The sequence below is a fragment of the Caretta caretta genome, chromosome 6 (assembly GCF_965140235.1).
Source record: "Caretta caretta isolate rCarCar2 chromosome 6, rCarCar1.hap1, whole genome shotgun sequence".
In the NCBI taxonomy this organism is placed as follows: domain Eukaryota; kingdom Metazoa; phylum Chordata; order Testudines; family Cheloniidae; genus Caretta; species Caretta caretta.
Window position 1 is genome coordinate 75,773,776 of NC_134211.1, and position 20,768 is coordinate 75,794,543.

Genomic DNA, 20,768 nt, shown 5'->3' on the forward strand with positions numbered 1-20,768 from the left:
TCTATCCCAAAAGGTGAAGTAGTCTTGAAGAAAACAAGTTACTTTTTTCCCCCCTTAGTCCCACAGTATATCTGCATGCTTCAGCACTGATTTCTCAGCTAGTTGGGTCCCAGGAGGCCTTAGTGAGTGCTGCACTGCTCAGGGAGTTGCAGCTGTATAAAATGAAAAAAAAAATTAGTTTGTATGAATTGTTCTTTACCTTGGTTTGGGTTCAGAATGGCAGCTGCACTCCGACTTTGTGTGTGACAGCACAAAGGACAGCAAAAGTGAAAAGCAAGTCAGCAAGTAGAGAGACAAAAGCAACCATCAGCTAATACAGCTCCACATGGCCTGACTAATTTATGAGAAAAACCTGTTCTGTTCATTGGATCAGCACTCTGAGGAGGCAGGTGGAACTGTAGGAAGTTTTCATTGACTCTCTTGAGCAACTAAGGAAGCCACTAGAGATTCTTCTCAGTTTGAACTTTATCAGGGTCTACGCTTAATCAATATGGTATTGGAAAAAGAATTAATTACTAAAGCAGAATAAAACAGCTGCATTTTAAACTAAGGATCCATCAATTCAGTAATCTTCCAGTTACAGGCTAGGTGCCGTGAGGATCATTTTGACTTCATGTAATGAGGAACAGAGGGAGCTTCCTCATGAACAGGCTGGGAATTCACATTAGCCTATTTCAGCTATTTGTCATCAGTACAACTCATTTCTCCCCTTCTGAATTACAATTTGTATTTGATATACTGTCAAGCCCACAAAATTCCCATATTCATGGAACTGAAAGCATTAATGCAGAAATCATTGTCACCATGAGAAAAAGTCTTAACCTTCCTGAGCCTCTTTATTCTATAGGCTGCGGCCTGAGTGGTTTCATGCTGGACATACCTCTATTGTGTTCATTGTGTGGGTCAGGGACCTGCCTGTTGAAGAAGCAGTAATTTGAACACAGCCTGTAAATGTTTCATCTGTAATTTCCATAATGGTGAATTTCAAGGAGGGCTGAGAAGGGTTATGGGAGATGAATTAGGTTTTTAGTGAGCTCATTAGGAAGCCAAACAGAGTTTAGACAGCAAGGCGGTGAGTGTGGCTGTAATCAGTTCTGCTCGCTTTGTTCCCTGCCTTCGGGACATTTTTTCGAAAACTTCATGGCAGGGGCTGATGAGAATATACTGAGCAGAGGCTGCAGTCTGATGGTTGACTTGTTGATTTGTAAACCTCTTAATTCATTTTTTGTTCAATTTAATCTTTTCTTTCTTAAAGAAAATTAGTTGAATGTTAGCCCTCTTTGCACTATTCACCTCTTAAATTATGCTCATTTTGAAGAGCTTGTTATGCCTGAATAAACATGAAATGACTTGGCATTTTCCCATAAGAGGCACACCCATTTTAACACCATGTATTTACCATTCCTGGAAATGTCTCATTAACTTCTGAAAATCTGTGAGCATGATATTTTTGGGCTACTGTAACACACCTCTTGGCAGTCACAGAAGGCAGTTTGGTTAATGCCTCATAATATCCATTTTTATTCTCAACATGAAGAAAGGCTCTCTATAGAAAATTGATGCAGTTTGCTCTGCTAATTTTCATGCTCATTCCAATTAATTTAACATGACCCAGATTTTCTTCCTCGGGCTCATCCTGACTAATTAGTAAGGCAACACCTAGAACAAGTTCTGTTTAATAACATTGAGGAACACTAGTTGTGAGTGATTTTGATGCTAATAAAGATATTCACTGATGGGACAGATATTTGATGTCAATTATGGTATGTAATTTAGAAGTCCCAATGTGCTGGATAGAGTATAGGAAGGCTAGCAAATCACTATGGGAGATCATGGTATTTTTAAGACTTCCACATCACCTAACTATCCTCTGGGACCAATTAGTTTATTTATTTATTTTTTGAACAACTAGTAGGATTGTCAACTAATTCTACAGTAATGGATGGGGTGGTGCTGCTGTGGGAGTTACAATCTGTGAACCATCAAGGGTAGGTGCAGGCCTTCATTATTTACTGAACCTTATCACGTAAGAGAAAAGCAGCCATGGGTATCAGAAAGCAGCACTGGTAGAAGAGAAAGGGGTGGCTTCCCCACCTCCTTGATTTAGCTTCTTTATAATTTTTGTCATTCAGATGAATCAATTTCTGTGAGAAACGAAGTAAACAGGATTTAAAGAAAAACAGGTTTCTCACCTCATTAGAGCCATATAGATCTACTATAAGAGCTGATGTTTCTCCTGTCACAAAAATGGGCCAACAAACTTGCCTTTTGTGAGATGAATTCTTTCCCCCAGTCACTCACAGGTATGGAGAAGTTATATGTCTAACCGTGCTATAATACAATACAGAGAGGGCTCATAGTCAGAATGAAAAATGTTTATTGGTAAACTTTAAGGGCTTGCTCCTACTCCCACAGAAGTTTATGGGCTTGATTCTGCACTGCCTTGCAACTTGTATAAGGACTGACACCTCTACAAAGTGGACCAAAGATGGACCAAATGCAAAAGACATGAATGAATGGGCATGCCTGACATAATAAATAATAATAATAATTAATAATCAATACTAAGGGCTGCTGCACAAGCCTCTCAAAGCATTTTTCAGTGGAACTTGTGCTCCTAATTCACTTGGGCACTTTGGAAACCCCTCTACCCGTAGTCACTTAGTGAGTCAATGACAGAGAAGAAAATAGAACCCAGCTGTCTTGTACTAGACAATACTGCAACTCCATTGTGATTACTAAGTGCTGTATAAACCACACAAGTGTTTAAAAAGCTGAGACAGTAAAATCAAGTAGAAATGTCTTAATATGAAATTGCAGTTTTCTCTTTAATGTCTCAGTATGAAGTTCCTGTTGCCTCTATTGACTATCAGATCTTAATGTGAAATTATGACAATGAGAACTATGATGAGTTTTTTAAGGGGGACATGGGGGCTGTATAAAGTTCCTTGCAAATGCAGTACATAAATATATACTATGCATTGTCAAGCTGAAAATTGCACTGTTAACCAATTGATAAGCTGCTTTTATAAGTAGTCTTGCAATAAAGAAACAGACTTGACCACTTCTACAGTGATTCCTAGCTGGTGTCAGAACATGACAATTCTGTTGTACTGGGTCAGCAATGAATACCTCACTCAAATGGTGCAAAGTCAGCTGGTACTTAATTTTTTATCTCCTCAAGAGTGCATTCACTGACTTTATCACTTAGAAGAATGACTCCCTTGCCTAGTGTGATCAAGATCTGCAAATTTGCTGCATCAGCCTATTTAGCCTAGACTGCTACTTGGTTGGTAAGGTTTAGATCTGCTCATATGGCATAGATGTCAGTTCTCTCATAGGCTAGGTGAACCCAGGAAAAGCTTGCCTTTGGGAGCAAACTCACTTTTAACCCCTTGAAACTTAGGAAAGAGAAATCTCTACAAGTCACCTAGTTTTGTCCACTTGAAGCCCCACTGCGTAACCAACATTGCCCTGTAGGAAGGGGACTAATAGGATTTCTTTTGAAGCCCATGCTTTAATCACATAGAGCGGCCATATGTGACATAAGTCACTCCATTGTCCCAGGCACTAAATACCACCTCTGCTGTGACTCAAAATCACATCTGAGGTTCAGGGATGGCACAGCAGAGCACCAAGTCCCGGAGTAGCTTTGTCATTCTTTGCTTTGAGCCATGAGTTTTTAAATAGACTTAAAATTAAAACAAACCTGTGCCCTACATCTCTCTTTCTCTCCCTTCTTTTGCCCAGCCTTTCATTTTCCAACCCCAATTCCCTGAAGGATTTTGTCAAAAATCCACGAATTCCTAGTGTTTCCACCAAGTCACACGTCATTCCTTTGTGCTGGTTTCAGCTGACTACTCAAAGGAGGTCCAGAGCTGAGTACTAGTGGAGGGGCTCAATGGTCTTTTCTCTCCCTCTTGCTTCTGCCACACCTGGCCCAAATAATCCAATACATTTACTGAGCAGCAGGAAGGTGCCCTGGTTCTGAGTCTAACCAGCAAAGTGGTTATAAATGTGAGCCAACTAAACCTTGTTGATCAGTGTTCCTGTATCTGCCAACCTGCTTCTTTTAGCTCAATAGCTTATGTGAATTAAAGAATTCTTAGCTGTATCTCCCCTCACGTCTGAGGCTAGTTCCAAAGTAGTTAATAATGAACAGACACTACATGCTTCTGTTTTTTAATATTTGTTCTTAAAAGTCTTTAGTTTATATAACGCATATTTTAGCCTACTCTGGTAACCATTTTTAAAATATCTGATATATGTATGCAGTTGAGATATGTATTTCATACTTTATCAATCAGTCTTTTGGAAACATTTTGGGCCTCCTAACCCAGAGTAATTGTGGGCCTGATCCAAAGCCCACCGAAGTCAATGGGCATCTTTCCATTGATTTCAGCGGGCTTTGGATCAGGCCCTAAGTTATTCAGAGTCAAATAGTACACTACTTAGACCACAAAAACAATGTTTAAAGTATAAAGGGTTTAACTTAAACCTACAAAAGCAGAGTGTCAGTGTTCCAACTTAACCCTTCGCATTCTGGCATTTTCCAGACTGCCAACCAAATGAACACTTTAGGAGGAGGTGTATATATATGTCCGCAGCACCCAGAGGGTTAATCCACCCCATTGTGCATAAGTGTTGGAGCTCTTATGGTATGTAAGATCACACAAAGTTTGGAGTTGTTTTGTATTCTTCTTAATATACATTCTCAGGAAGCATCTTTTTTGGTGCTGTTAGGGTATCTGCTGTGAATGTGTATGAAGACTAGTTCTCTTATTTGTATTATGAATTAAATACACATTTGTATACCATTTATACATAGAGAGTGCATGGCAAAAGCTTTTATAACTTGTTCCTATTAATGCACGGTTGCCACTTTAAAAACTTTTAATATTCACCCATTCTAAGTTTTTGTTGTAAATCTCAAAAGAGGCTAATTCACTTTATTGACTCATAGTCTGACAAATGTCCTTTTAATAACTGAAGTATTTGGAGTTTAAGGAGTGGGGGGCGGGGAGGAAATCATCTTTAAGGGGTAAATTTCTATATTACATTTTCAGTCCTAACAGGTTTTTAAAAAATGGTTTAAAAATTGCTCTGAAGCTGAGCTCTTTTATGTGACATTTCAGCTAGTGCAAATTTTTATAGCTGAGTAATAAACCCTTACAAATAGGGGTTTCTAATGGGAACATTGATAGACCACTAACTACAGCAATATTATTGGGCACCAGCAATAAGAGGGATGACTATTTAAAAACATGGCATTTGTATCCAACTGCTTGTTTATCAGTGTTGTCTAGGAAATGTCATTGAAATGTTCCATTGTTTGAATTTTATAAAAATTGTGGGAAAGATGAAGATGTTCAAAAGCATAATTTTCTTTTGTAAAGAACAGATATATATATTCACCATTATGGAAACTACTTGTATGGTTTCATGAAGAAGAACAGTTTTGAGTATTAGAAATTATCTACTTAAAGATGCATAGAGCACGTCTTTATCTATGCACAACAGCTGCAAATTGTTAAAGTTTAAATATTAATGAGGTAACATTAAACATAATGAGGTAACTTTAGCTACAGGTAGGATTTTAATTGCACTTATTCTGCCCACATTCTTTGATATTACTGATGACAGAGATACTAAGACATCAGAAATAGAAGTTGATAGTTACTTAAAAACAAATAAAGCTTCTTAATTTGTACTGGAGTGAGGTAATTTTATTCATACTAAAACAAAAAATAATAGCCCACTTATAATTGAATATTAACAATATGAACTTGTGGGGGGAGGAGCAGGAGAAAGTAAAATGAACTTTTGAAGAAGAACTGAAAACTTTTTGCAAACAAGTTAGGGCTATTTTTTTGCTTCAAATTCTTTAATGACTTGTTGGTTCAGAGATTGTAGCTAGTATTCTTAACTGCGCTATGAGAATGATACAATTATTACACTAAGGATATAAAAAAGGAGCAATTTAAAGATAAATCCATTTAGGCAGCAGCAGCAGGACATTTTGTGTAACAATATTTAGCATGATTAAAAATTTAAACAGAATAATAGCTATTTACATTCAGTTACTTTAAAGTAATTACTCTAAAGCAGTCAAAATACTTAGACAATAATTTAATAATATTTTCCTCCAATATAGGTGCCAAAACCTATGCATAAATTTCACAATTTGTGCTGAGAAAAAATACCAAACGAACAGTATAAAAACAAAGTCACTGAGCACTTTCTCTCCACACCAGTGAGTTTCACTTTTGAGGGGAAAAGAATCATAAATCATAATAAACCACAAATATTAATATGTCTCTGTTTAGGACTCGTGCAGTGCCTGTATTTCCATTTGGTTGAACAAGATCAGGGTCTAATCCTGGACTTCTTACTGAAGTCAATAGCAGTTTTGCTTGAATAAGGAGTGTTTAGTAGCAGTTTTGCCAGAGTAAGGAGTGCAAGACCAGGCCCTAGCTCTGCAAAAGAGACCCCCAATTTCAAATGTATTACCTTTGTTAACTTCTCAGGCTAGCTTTTTCCTCAGCTTCAAGGATCTTAATTATAACATTTGCTGGTTCAAAGATTAACATTTAGCATTCCAGGAAAGGCTTTCTGGACACTAGTAACCTGATCAGTATGGTCTTCTTTTGGTCTCTCTCTCTCTCTGGTTCTTTGTATTGAAGGAGAGATGATAGTATCTGGCACATTCCTTGGATGACTTGAAGATAGCAGCCTTCTGTGTTTGGGGCTGAAAGATTGTGAACTCTGTGTTAGCAGAAATGCCACACAGGGGAGGTGAATAGAACATTAAAAAAGCTTTAGCTTTAGGTAGTGCAGTGCAAGCAGAGTTGAATTTGAGAGCTGGGATTTAAGTGGACATTTGTCCCTGCTTTCCTCCTTAATAAAATCTGAGTGTTAACTGTGGATAAGGGCATTTGAGAGATCACTAAAAATGAATCATTAGAGTGCCCAAAAGAGCTTTATTATGATGTACTGTGCAGAACTTTATAATATACTATATACTTTTATATGTGCTTATCAGATGCATGTATGTGTTATTGAGTATTACAAAAGTAAATTTTGTTCTTTGCTGCAGAGCCAAAGCAATTCATTGCATTAACATAACAAAACTTTTTAAAAATCTAATTTTCTATTGCCCTGTGAGAAAGGACTGTTAAATAGAAACCACAAGTTTCATGACCACAAACATTTTTCTTGTGTATGTATATATTTAATTTGAAAATCCTTGGCACAGAAATACTGACTGACCAAACTGAGTTAAAATCAAAATTACCAGTGTGATATCAGGTTTCAAGATTGACTCCTTATAGGTGGGGCCTAGAAAGGTCTCGTAATTACAGTTTGGTTGTTGGGCAGTGTTCGTAGCAAGCAGATTCACAGGAATGAGCCTCTTCCTGTAACACCACAAGGATGTTGCTGCGGATCTGTTAATCAAAGTAAAAATACTATGGAAAATAATTTTTTAAACTATACTACTATACTAACTTGCCAGATCCAGGGAAAAAAATGCAGCCACATTTACATATGTGTCCATCTGTCTGGTTTTACACTTTATGTCTCCAGCCAGTGGGTGAAGTGGTTTTAATCCAAGCTGCAGTCTGATTTTCCTTCTAACATCATGTTTTTATGTGTACATTATTTGTAACTGGACCTACATTTTTTTGACAGTTGCTAGTTCTAAATTGTTCTTTTAAATAATCTCGTCTATCTGGCCATGGTAGTTTAAACTGGAGTAAGCAGCAGAGTTCTCCATGGATAATTTTGTTAGTTAGCAGATTGTTACCATCTCAATGTTGCTGAAATCCCTAATCTCAGGTCAGCGTGAAGCTGCAGTGGTTACAATCCTGTTGCCTGATGTGGTGTGAATGGAAGTGCTTTCTGTCAGAAACATGTGGTCTCTTCAGTGGAGAGCCTGCGTAAATCCTGTGTAAATAGAGGGAGGCTAACAAAGGATGAGCCCCTGCAGCTCAGAGCATTTGGAGCCATTTGGGGGCTGAATTTGCTAAATGCTGCTTATACAGCCTGAAAAGTTGAAGAGAAAGAGCATAAAATCCCTTCTTTTTTCTCTTTCTGCTCATACCCTGGGGGGAGGGTGTTAAGGGCCAGAGAAGCCTGAGGTAAGCCTATGAAGACTGTTTTTTCAGTGCTCTTTTGAGTGTGAAAAAGGTGGCATGGGTCACTGTCCCCTCTTTAATGTCGGAAAACCCACACAGTCAGTAAATGTTGCATGTAAACTAAAGCATTTCTTCTCTCCTCCTGCACTCCATGGCAGTGGGCCATGAACTAGTCACTCGAAAATCACAGAAAAATTTCACTTTAACATGTCCAGACAGTTTAGCACAGCAGGATGGTAAGAGAGATCAGTAATTAGCAGGTTTCCTTACAGTTCCCCATGTCTATATTAGAATATTTTCCCCACCTGATGTGAAAAAATGTTAGATTATAAAGTACTAAACATGAATCTCTCGATTTTTATCCCAGCAAACATAAGCCTTCTCACAAAACAAAAGGCTACACAAATATTTGATCAGCATTTTAGTTTAAACCATAGTCCTTGTGCAACTGTGCATTCACTTCACAAGTAAACATCAGCTTTAAAAGCTGATAGTTGTGAACACCAAAAAACCCCTGATACTAAATAAAAAAACACCAACCTCTGCTTTTCTCTTAATTTCAAATTTATTTCCAAAAAAAAAAAAAAAAAGGGAGCCAGGAAAATAATAAAGGGGAAAATATGATAAAAATTAAAATTCCAGAAGTTATTTCTGAAGGATCTCTTCAACCACCAACTTCAATAGCATATGAAGACAACAGAAAACCTCAAAAATACCTGAAACATCTTTCCCCTCCCTAAAGTAAACAAAGTGAATATTTATAACAAATGCCTCACTGAAAGGGATAGAATGTAAAGAACAAAGAAAGACACCCATCCAGGAACAGAAAATATCACATTCAACATCTTTTATTCTCCCTCTTGGGGTGTTCAGTATATCCTTGGGTATTTTGCCATCGACACATGTAATTCTTTTTCGAGTGAGGGTCTCTATATGCATTCCAAACATGGGTGCACATGCACGCCATGCGTCAGAGCTGGAAGATTTTCTTAGCTGTGTATATTGACCCACATGTGCATCATGTGTCCCCTTGTGCTCGCAGCCAAGCGTATAATAGGCTGTGGGGTCAATGCCTCTCCAGTTCCCTCTTACTGCCACAGGGCCTCAGACAGAACCCCTGTTCCTTCAAGCTCTTAGCTTGCTAAGAGAGTGATATACTTTCCATTTTCTATATACAGTTGTATATAGCTGTTCTTTTTAGTGTTCTGTAGTTCGACATATGTAATTCCTTCACCCATTGCCAAGTGTCTCAAGGGAGTATATAGTTAACTACATCCCGCAAACAGGGGCTTGTTCCTTACTGAGGGAAACACACTAAAATGCCACTAAGGGAGGAAGAAGGGTGGCTTTGTAATAAAGGCACCACACTGGGACTCAGGAAACCTAAGTTCCATTCCTGCTCTTTGAGTGACTTTCTGGGTGATCTTGTACCAGTCACTGCAGGTTCACATTCTGAAGGGCCCTTAGTTGGGTGCACAGTTAGAAAAATACCTGGATGTTCCTCCCACCATCCTTGGGGGGACTGTGTAAGAGCCAAAAGAAATTGTAGCCCTTGTACTCTGGAAAGTCCAAGGTCTTATTACTTGAGATGCACAAAGAGGTGGGGCTATGTTCACACCCCATCCCCCTTTCATACTGTTTACAGAGCAGGACTAATGCAGCGGGGGAATAAAAATGTACTTCATAAAGATGCATAGTAATGCAGCATACTAGGAGTTCCCAGAGCCTTCTTACCATGGGCTGCACCTTAAAGGTACCATCTAGTCCATCATTTTACTGTGCCTCAGTTTTCTCATCAATTAAATGGGGTTAATAATTATTTTTACTCCGCAAGGTGTTGTGAGACATAACTGAGTAACATATACAGGGATGATTAATTTTAAAAAAGCTCTGTAAAAGAGCTGTGATCAACTGAGGCACTCAAGCCAAGAGCCCAGTGGTTTAAACAAGAGTGGGATGTACATGAGGTGCTCTGACAAAGGGGTCCTTGATTCTGGATCTGGGTTTCCTCTTATCGTAGTCACTTACAGCACCTGTTGTGTGACTTCGGAGCATACCATAAGACTCTTCTGGTTTCCCAGGCTTTTTCCATATGACAAGAGATTGGGGTAGTTGGAAGAGAGGCAGTTTGTTTCTGTTTTGGGTTGCTCTTATTGATCCATTGAGATACTTGATTTGTGCTGGAAATGGCCCAACTTGACTATCATACACATTGTAAGGAGAGTGATCACTTTAGATAAGCTATTACCAGCAGGAGAGTGGGGTGGGAGGAGGTATTGTTTCATGGTCTCTGTGTATATAATGTCTTCTGCAGTTTCCACAGTATGCAGCCGATGAAGTGAGCTGTAGCTCACGAAAGCTCATGCTCAAATAAATTGGTTAGTCTCTAAGGTGCCACAAGTACTCCTTTTCTTTTTGCGAATACAGACTAACACGGCCGTTACTCTGAAACCTTGGTTTATAATAGTTGCACAGCACCCAGAGCTCTATTTATAAATTTAAACAAGTAATGGCAAGTGCAAATGTGTGTGCATATGAATTCCCAAACATGACTTTCATGCAGAACTTCCCCTCCATTAAACTACTGGGCCTGAACAATCTCTCAGAGTTTGCATAAAAAACTGCATCTGCACTGCACTATATTATATTATATACACCATTTGTTTTTTCTTTCTAAAACTCGTACCTGTTAAAGTAGTTGCATTATTTTTAGTACAATGGTGAGTTGTTTTTTCTCCTAGTTGAGGTGTATCCTTTCTCTTTTGTTCAACAATAACATGGCTATCAGCTGCCTTGCCTGATGATGGTGAAACTCAGATGCTGAGGTCTGCAACGTATTTGGCCAGAAACAGTTTTCTGGCTGCCTTGCTAGTTATGATAGTGGCAATAGAACTGCTTCTGGAGTTTGGACCTGTGGGGTTACCATTTTCCTTAGAGTAACAATTTGGTATCTTTCATGTGCATCAATGAAATTCGAAAATCCTATTCAGATGCCATAGGAACAGCTCTCTAAGCGACATTAACTCCAATTCTGCCCTATTCCTTCCCTGTGGAGAGGAGAACAGTATAGGGGTAATTGGGGTGGCAGAATATTAACAGCATAGAGTCTTGTAAGACGTACTGCCAAGGAGAGGGTCGTCAACAGCAGTGTGGTCAGGCAGTCCCTCTGCAGAATTGGAACTGTTAGTTCCCAGTGATCCCTCAGGCCTGTGAGCTTTGGGAGCTATGTCCCTAACCTCCAGGATCCCTGTCATTTCCACAAACTCTTCCATTTGAGGACAGTAACAATGCATACTAGCTCAATGAGGTAACCCTGGATTTATACTGGTGAAACTGAGACCAGATTTTGACCCACTGTCTGTCTCCTTATTCCATAACAGCAAAAAAACATGGGGGCCAATATTCCACTGCCTTTTACACCATGTGCTCTGTTCCCCTCCCGTGGGTGTTATTGAGGGTGCTATGCAGCGCTTAGAATCTAGAATGTAATGTATGCAATGTAAGCAAGTAAGGCACTGTGCCTCTTTCTCTACTGACTTGGACCCTGTGTAGTCGTTTACCCCTGTACAAAGAGAATGCAAAACACTATGTTGCACTCTCTCTACAAAGGGGTAAACGAGTACATGTTGTGCAAGGCAGTGGATTATTGGCCCCAACAGTTTTTGCTGCTATGGGATAAAGAGACAGACAGTGGCTCCAAATCTGGTCTCGGTTTAACCAGTGTAAATCCAGGGTTACTCCACTGAGGTCATACGTATTGTAGCAACTTCCCAACATTTGAGGCTTGATTCTACCATTCTTATGCATGTTGCCTAGTACCTTGGTATGTGAGTGGTCAAATCAGTGGGACCAATCATGCACTAAGGATGGTGGAACTGGACCCTCAAATGATTAAAATATAGTTCCTTTTTATAAACAGTATTTCAAATGCAATTAATCTGGTCTGAGATAGGATTTAAAGGATCTAAAATCTGTTTCTGATCTCACCAGTGATGATGTAACTCCTTTGAGTTCACCAGAGTTACTCCTGATTTACACTAGTGTAACTGAAACCAGAATCAATATCTAAGAAGTAGATATTCCATTCTGAATGTAGTAGCTGTTTAAGTGTCGTGTTTGCTAATGTGGGTAGCCCCACCAAACACAGGGCAGTAAGGATTTGCAGGACTGACCCCTTAGTTTGCACATAATGCCCAGTTGTGGTTGGTTTGTCTGTGGGATTTTTTTCCCTCTGTAACTCAGTTATCTAGGAACACAAATCTTACAGTGAGTTTTCATCTACTGATGTAATTTGGAGGTGCTATACTTAAATTTCCTTTCATGGGGTGAGGGGAGAGATTAAGGAAACATTGTCTCTCATCACTTATACCATTGATTAGGTAGAAAAGGCATTGCAAGCTTTAGCTGAACTTTCATCTCCTGCACTATTATTTGCCTTTTAAAGCAAGGATAGTCACAACCTCTCCAAAAGGTCTAAATGATGCTTTAAGACTATTGGTGATTTCAGCTGTTTAAACACAAACACACACACACACACACACACACGCCCATGTATGTCTACAGAGGCATAGGGATCATTTATATATGTGTATATACAGTGTGCATATGTCTCTGTACTAAGAAAGGGACAGAGAGACTGAAGGAAAGATTTTATATCTACATGCAGTATGTGCATACACACCTAGCATTTACATATGGAGACAAAGATATCTTTACCTAGACGATAGACAGACAAACAGACTGACTGACTTCAAACTTGCACTTTCAGTGTGGCTGTTCCCCCCACCCCCACCCCCGCATCTCCGGGTACTGCTTTTCAAAACTGCCTGAGGCTACAGTACAGCACCTCAGATCCCCAAGGCCCATTGCCTGGCTCCTAATAGCCACTCTCCATCTGTGTCACATGAACAGCTGATGAGATAGCTCCAATGTCTGTATTTTGGAGAGCACATCCACCCAGGTTAAAATGCTGGGGTTGCCAAGGAGCAGTCAGAAGCCATTAGTGTTTGTGAGAATTTGCCTTGCAGCAGTTCCTTGGCATAGTGGAAAGGGTGTGTGTGTGTGTACACGCACACGAGGGGTAGGGGTAGGGGTGGGAGACACGGGGACAGCCTGGTAGGAAGGAGTTCATTCTGAATAACCACCATTTCTCAAAAGTAATTGGTTTGTAACACTGTATAGGACCAGGCATCATTTCTTTTGATTATTTTTGCACCCATTTGACTCACCTTTATTTTATCACTAACAGAAGCCAACAAAAAAGAGAGCCGCGACTTCAGGGTCTTGCTCTGGTGTTTGGGCAGATGGAAGGGAGCTGCTCTGCCTTGGGGCAGGGTGGTTGTAATGAAGTGGCCTGTCAGTCTGTAAATAGTGAGGGTCATCTCTTCCATGTGATGGAGGGTATCACATTGCAGTGAAAATGGAAATGTCAATAAAATTAATCTGCCAGCTCTTTGCTGTGGCTTTTCCATTTCTCTGGTCCAGGAGGGTTGTGGGGTTGTTGGTTTTTTTTTTTTTTTTTTTGCAAGGGGAGGTGGTGGAAGAAGGGTGAGTGGACACGCGGGAAATAGATGAAGCTGAAATAAAAGTTTTGAAGTAAATGGTCTATATGTAGCAGTAATGTATTTGTTTTAGTAGCACTAAAGAGCTAGAAGAGGCTATAGGAATTAGCTCGTGGATCTATAGCATTCCTCAGGAAGCTATGGAGCGTCTAGCTCAGGCTACATTGAGCACAGAGTTTATTGTTTTAGGCTTTCTTGGACAAGGTTTTTACTTAGCATGGGATTTATGGCATTTACTGCTAATGAATGTCTATTCTTAAATTACAAAAACCACCGTCTCAGCGCAATTCCCAGATGTCCTTCCAGGACCTCAGCTTCTTAAACACCAGCAGGGAGCATAAACTCTCCACTTCTCTGTTTTCCTCTTTCGTGTGGCTCCAGGCTAATGATGTGTAAGGAAAACATAGCAATCTATAAAGTCTCAGTGCTGTCCCAGTATTCTTCATTTATTTTGCATTTGATTATGCCACAAGTCGGATCTTGTTTCTTTCCTTTTTTAAAAGTTATTAGTTCAAATATTAATGTAGGAATATGGCATATATTGCTGCTCTTGATTGATGCCTTCCCAAAAACAGGAAGACGTGCTCGTATGAATTTTAAGAAAGTAGGGGTCCTGCAATGCCTTGCCAGAAGAGTTTTTCAGATACATAATTTAGATGCCCTCCAGGCAGGCTTTCAAGGCATTTTTGCTGGAGGGCAAGAAAAAATAACTATGACTGTTAAAAGTAAATGATTTTTGCTAATGCACAATTAATGCCAGGGAAAAGCACAGAAGAGAAAGATGTTGATGGAAAGTTCTGATTAAGTGAGCACCCTACCTTGATGTGCATTTTTTTTTAATGATAATGATCACTGATGCAGAGATGTAGAAGTTTTCATGTCATGCAAATGCTATGTGCAGGATCGTATACAGCGTGTGTGTGTAGGGAGGTGATAGTTATGGGGAGGGGCTGATCTGACAGCACCTATGCAGAAGGCCTAGAACATATAGACTACAGAACATCTAAGCTGAATATATACAGTATGTATTCAGTAGGGTTGTAGGCATGCATTTACAGTGAATAGGGTTTCTTGTGGCAGGTTTTCCCACATTGAATCCTGTAATTGACAAAGAGCTATTGCACTATGTCAAGCACACAATTATAATTGAATTAATGATATGTGCTTGTGTGAGACGCAAAATTAGTATTTGGAGAGACATGGTTTCTAATTTTTACACATTTGTATCAGCAATCATATTTAATGAGAAAATGTATGTGCCTGATGTTCTATCAAATCAAAATAAAGCTGCATTAGTTTCCCAATAATGAACGATACCTTTTAGTTTATATGTTTTGTTTATTATGTCTCCTTCCCCTTATTTTGTTCTTTCTTTTAGGGGATGGTTTAGACAACAGCGTAGCCTCACCTGGTACAGGGGACGATGATGATCCAGACAAGGACAAAAAGCGTCAGAAGAAAAGAGGCATTTTCCCCAAAGTAGCTACAAATATCATGAGAGCGTGGCTTTTCCAGCATCTCACAGTAAGTAGAGACCAAAAGAATAAAAACATAAAGAATAGATTTTTGTTCACATGCCTGATGAGGTTTATTCATTATTATTAGAAATCAATTGTCCCCATAATTTTTGGGAAGATAGTAGGGATCAATGATCACTTTTATTTTTTCTAGAAGCTTATTTATTTATTTATTTAATTTATTTCAGTCTAGTAATCATGACAAGTGGAATATACATCATAAGATGTGAGCATGAAACAACACTAGAGCAGAAGGCAGCCATTTTTTGTTTACATTCCAGTAATGAGAACTGTTCAAAGTGTTGTTAAGATGAAAAGGGGTTTCTACATTTAGAATATAGTATATATATGAGGACACTAATAAGGGGGTTGAGTAACTCTACCCTCTGGATTGTGTTATTGTTGGCCTCTGTTTACAACAAACCTCATATGTTTTAGAAGGAAAGTAATACTCTCCAATGCAGGTATTTCAACAAACATTGTAGGATGCTAGAGAAGTCATGAAGCAGCTTGCAAACTTGTCATGTGTTAGTTTACATGAGAAATATAGATGGGTTATTGGTTCTCTAATTCCTCTGTTCTGTAAAACAGAGATCAAAACACCTTTTTTAGCTGTTATTCAAGTCCATTATCTTAAAAGCTAGCCCTATTCTCTTCTGGGGGAAAGAGATTAAATACGTGAAAAAGCAACACTTTTAGTAACAATCTAGCTTTATGCTCCTGTTTGCAACTGGTTTTATGTGTTGGTGTTCTGTTGACTATTACAGCTTCACTTGAACATCAACATACATTTTTGATGAAGAACTGGTAACTCTCCTATAGTTTACTATTCAGATGGAAATGCTAGAAAATGGTAAAATGATCACTGATGATTATTATTATTGATTTTTTTTCACCCCTTCCTATAAAATTGTTTCTCACCTATTCTGTTTGGCCTAATGGTTAAAAAGATAATAGCATGGTTAACTACCTCACATAAGAGCTTCTTTGTGAATACCAAAGTTATACAGTTCCATAGTGGTTGACGTTAGTTACAGTGTCTTGATTCCAGGACAAGGTACCCCTTTTATTTATGGTAGTGACTATTGAACTGCTCTGCTGGTAGAACAGCTAATGGGGGGCGGGGGCGGGGTGGGGGAGGAGAGAGCAATAGATCCACATTTCTAAACCATCATTTTGATGTAAGGACATTAGTAGCAAACTAAGGTGCATTGATCTGGCCTGTGGGGTCAGGATTAGCTAGAATAGCCAGTGTCTCTGCTGGAGTAGTGGTTATTCTTGCCTTCCAGCTATGGCCATTTCAAAGGTCAGGTGCCCTGTACCCACTTGGCTCAGAGGAATTAGACAGAACATGAGTCTCTGGGCTGATTACTTAACCAAAGACAAAATAATGAGTCCTAAGCAAATACTGACTAATTGAAAGGGCTGTAAATCCATTACATATTGGTCAGGGATAATCAGGAGTATTTAATCACTTTTATCTATTCAGGAGCACTGAAGCTGCAACAGCAAAGCCCTGAACCTTGCCATGTGCTTATTATTCTCATCATTATCAAAATTACTTCACAGCTGTTCTTTGCTACATCACCTCAGCTGGAGATTTACTAACCTGTAAAATGTTTTTAATTTGGAATTCGAGTGAGTGTGAAGGGAGGGAGTTTCATTTTTAGCTGGAAAGTATGGCTACTGAAACAGCAAGGGGAAACAGCTAAAACCACCGGCCACAAATAATCCATTTTCTTTCACACAAGCTTGCATGTTCATTTCCTTAACTCTTACCAAAGTTTTCAATTTCTTGTTTTTTTTACCCCTGCTTCCTTTCTTTCTTGTGTGCGCATTGAAAGCATTCAACACATGCTTACTAAACAATCAGCTATCTCTCGGTTATCTTGAGAAAAATCCTCACAGTTTTGCTTTTTGGAAATCCACCCCCTCCATTCTCTGCCACCTCCTTCACCCCAGATGAATTGAGGAAGTTCAGCATCTTTGATGAGGATGTTCCTGGAGGAAGGAGGGAAAAAAAAACACACCCAAAACCAAGAAACCTTTTACCTTCCAGGCTTTAATGAGTTTGCATGTGCTGAAAGATTTACTGTGCTGTAATTCTCAGACCTGAGACTGATAATGGAGACCCCTGACTAGTGCAATGTAAATTCAGAAAGGTTTTTGCCATAAATGCATGCAGCAAAGGAAGAGAAATCTTTTTTCTAAATATCCCTCACTTTTTCTCAGATTAGCTTGTCCATTCAAAGTGCGACGCCAGCTCTATCGCAAAGGGAATCTATGATGTATAAATTATTGTTTCAAGTAAATTTCTTTACAAAAGGAGTCCATGATTCAATATACATTCCTTCATTACTACTCTAACCTTATTTCAAATTGGTTTGTCCCTCTTTTGTGCTGTATGACCTGTTCTTGTATTACAATAATCCCCTGATGTACCTTTCTTTCTTTCTTTCTTTCTTTCTTTCTTTCTTTCTTTCTTTCTTTCTTTCTTTCTTTCTAAAGAAACTAATTGAATTATCTCATTATTTTAATTTGTTAAGCAAATGTATTTTACATCTCAGGATGTGTTCTTAAAGAAGGGGCTGCTTAGGCTTTGCCCCTTGAATGGGACATTGGTGCATTTTGACATTCATGCATTCATTAAGGAAAGGAACATAAAAGAACTCTGGTTGTATTTTTTTTTTCAAACACCCAACCAGCGTGGAACAACTTTTTCCATAAACCACAGGGGTCTCGCTACATATGTTCTCAACTGCAAGCCATTGTCACCTAGTCTGAATACCTCAAGAGGACAAATAAAAAACTAAAGGCCAACTGTAGCAATTGTTAGCTGTTAGTCTCAATATGACGAAAATCATTAACCTTTGGTTTTCCTGGAAGAAGCAACTCCAGTCTATCTCTTACAGCATTGACTAAGCTCCCAAATTCCTTTAGACTGTCAAATGTAGTGGGAGAGTAATTCAGTTCTAACTAACTGTATTCATTTATTACCTTTCTTTAAAGAAAATGTTACCTTTTTTTCTTTATGAAATATTCAGTTATTTTACAATCCCCTAAAATAACCTAATTTAAAAATTGAGTAGCTTCTTCATACAAGCTTGAGTGACTTTTTGAAAAGAGACAGGTGCTTGAACTCTCGTGTAGAATTAATGTATCCCGCAGACTGTGGCTTTCAAAATTGCCTTCATACCTTGTCACCTTTTCCATTTTGCAGGAACTTTAATTATATTAGAAATAAGATACACGCACATGTTTTTGTTGATGGAAATAAAATGTAAGGAATAGAAATTTCTGTCATTTCCCAGTTCAGTTATTGGGATCTGTCTTACATTTGGAATTACAAGGGGACAGGAAGATGAAAAGATCTGAGGATAAATTGGTTGGAAATGTGTATGCTTTTTCTGGATAATGTCCAGTGTTTGAGAAAGTAAAGGAAATCCTAGTGTGGTAGAATAAGCTTTTCAATAGTACATAAAGATTATGATATCAGAAAGGTAAACCTGACATTAAGGCTGTTTTTATTTGACTTCAAAGATAGTTAAAGAAAAGAAACAGCAAGAATCTGACCCAAGCCGGGAGTTTATTCATAGCTTTGGAAAGCTCCTTTTCCTCCATGCCAAGGAGCCCTTAGTACACTCAATTAGCCTCTCAGACATCTCGCTTTCCTCCCTCAAGTGCTCCCTATTTGCCCTGCAAAGAACATATTTGATCATGGAATGAAAACAGGAAGTGCTCAGACACAAAGACACCCCTTGCTCACATCAATTTTGAGCTAAAGGTTTTCTTATTAGCAACCATTGGGGAAAAAAAAACAGTGCTGTAGTTTAAAAGGGTAGAGAGGACTTTGAAAAATACATGTACATAATCAGAATTGAATGTAGTCATAAAGGAAGTAATTACATTGTTCCATGGTCTTGTACCTTTTGTAATTCATCCTTTGCTTCAGCAAAGAGAATGAAGAACTACACTTTTAGTCCATCCACTATGCTCATTTTTTCCCTCTGGTGTAGTGCTGGTAAAACAGATGATACAGTTATGTTTGTGACACTTATCTGGAGTGATCCCTTTTGTTCAAGTTCTAATTTGCTATTGTTCCTTTTGTTCAAACCTATAAATGTGTATTTTAATTAAAAGTATATATTTGTCTTTGGTACAAAAATACCACCTTTAGTATGCACACTAAAAAATTCCTTTTGTGAATCATTGGGTCACATTCTCAGCTGATATAAATTGGCATAGCTCAACTGAAGTTAATGGAACTATGCAGCTTTAAATAGGCTCTGGCCTATGATATCTTTTAAAAACAGTATCAAATAAATCAGACTAAAATGATGTCTAGAATAAAAGAACTGATATTGTGGGAAAAACACATTAATTCCCTCCAAATAGTTAACTTGTCAAGTTTGTGGGCCAAATTCAGGTCACATCTACTGAAGAGTAAATCCATTCACTTCAGCTGATTTAGCCTGGATTTATGTTGATGTACCTGAGATTACACCCTGGCCCATATCTTGTTTAAATGAGTACATCACCTAACCACTTGTACAAGTGTCTCCATGGATCCGATGAAGTGAGCTGTAGCTCACGAAAGCTTATGCTCAAATAAATTGGTTAGTCTCTAAGGTGCCACAAGTCCTCCTTTTCTTTTTACGAATACAGACTAACACGGCTGCTACTCTGAAACCTGTCATGGAGACTCTGTATGTATTAGACATTTTCACTACACTTGGTCTTAGAGCAGAAGACCTCTGAGCAAAGCCAGTTTTAGCACTTTTGAGTAAGCCTGAAAAGCAAATATTCACTCTCCCCCATTCATAAGTGGCTCCCATTCATCATGATCATATCAATTTGCAGAGGATCGGTGAGTGAGGATTTTGAGGAGGAATAACAAGATAATTCTTTGGGGCACCCCAAATTAACCAGACTCCATTTATAGAAAACTGTGGCGAAGCAACTTCAATACACCACCAGGCCCCTGCTATAGAAGTGCCTCTCAGCTGTTTGTGCTGGACTCTGAACATAGTTGTTAACTTAATACAAAAAACTGAGAGACATTTGTTCAAATAAATTAGGGATCTTGGGGCTGTGAGGGCCAAGACCAAGACAATGGAGAGATTTATGGGCATTCTGCTGAATTTGAGTACTTGTGCAGGACGAAATTGTGACCTTTCCTTTACATCCAGGCAGGAGAGTAAGGAGTGTAAGATGTTCCTTTACTCTACTGTGCAAACTACCTGCATCTGTGATCATGGAGCAGGAAGGATAGCCGTCTCAATGGGGCTGATACACCTGTGCAGGTGGGCAGGGAGCGGGAGGAACTTCAGAGTCACAATCTGACTCCAGTTCTGCTCCTGGGGCAGCACAACTATGCACAGTACACCACACGAGGCTTGTGGCAAAGCCGCAGTTTAATCTATATTGCTTTACAAACATTAATTAAGGAGTTACTATCATACTCCATGAGATATTATTGTCCCACTTTACAGACAGGTAAACTTTTGGTTGGGAAAGTTAAGCGACTTGTCCAAAGCCCTTGAGAAAATCTGTGT

General features: G+C 38.9%; 1 protein-coding gene across 5 annotated transcripts in view; it reads left to right on the forward strand.

Annotated features, from left to right (window-relative positions):
- The window catches only part of MEIS2 (Meis homeobox 2), a 184,068-nt gene that overhangs the window by 38,640 nt on the left and 124,660 nt on the right, over positions 1 to 20,768 (forward strand). For 3 of the 5 annotated variants that reach the window (XM_048855810.2, XM_048855808.2, XM_048855809.2), the window contains exon 8: positions 15,075 to 15,220. In XM_048855810.2, the coding sequence (XP_048711767.1) occupies positions 15,075 to 15,220 (146 nt within the window). Of the gene's footprint in view, positions 1 to 4,556; positions 4,659 to 15,074; positions 15,221 to 20,768 lie in introns of all 5 variants that reach the window. The other 2 variants (XM_048855806.2, XM_048855807.2) reach the window with 1 other exon arrangement.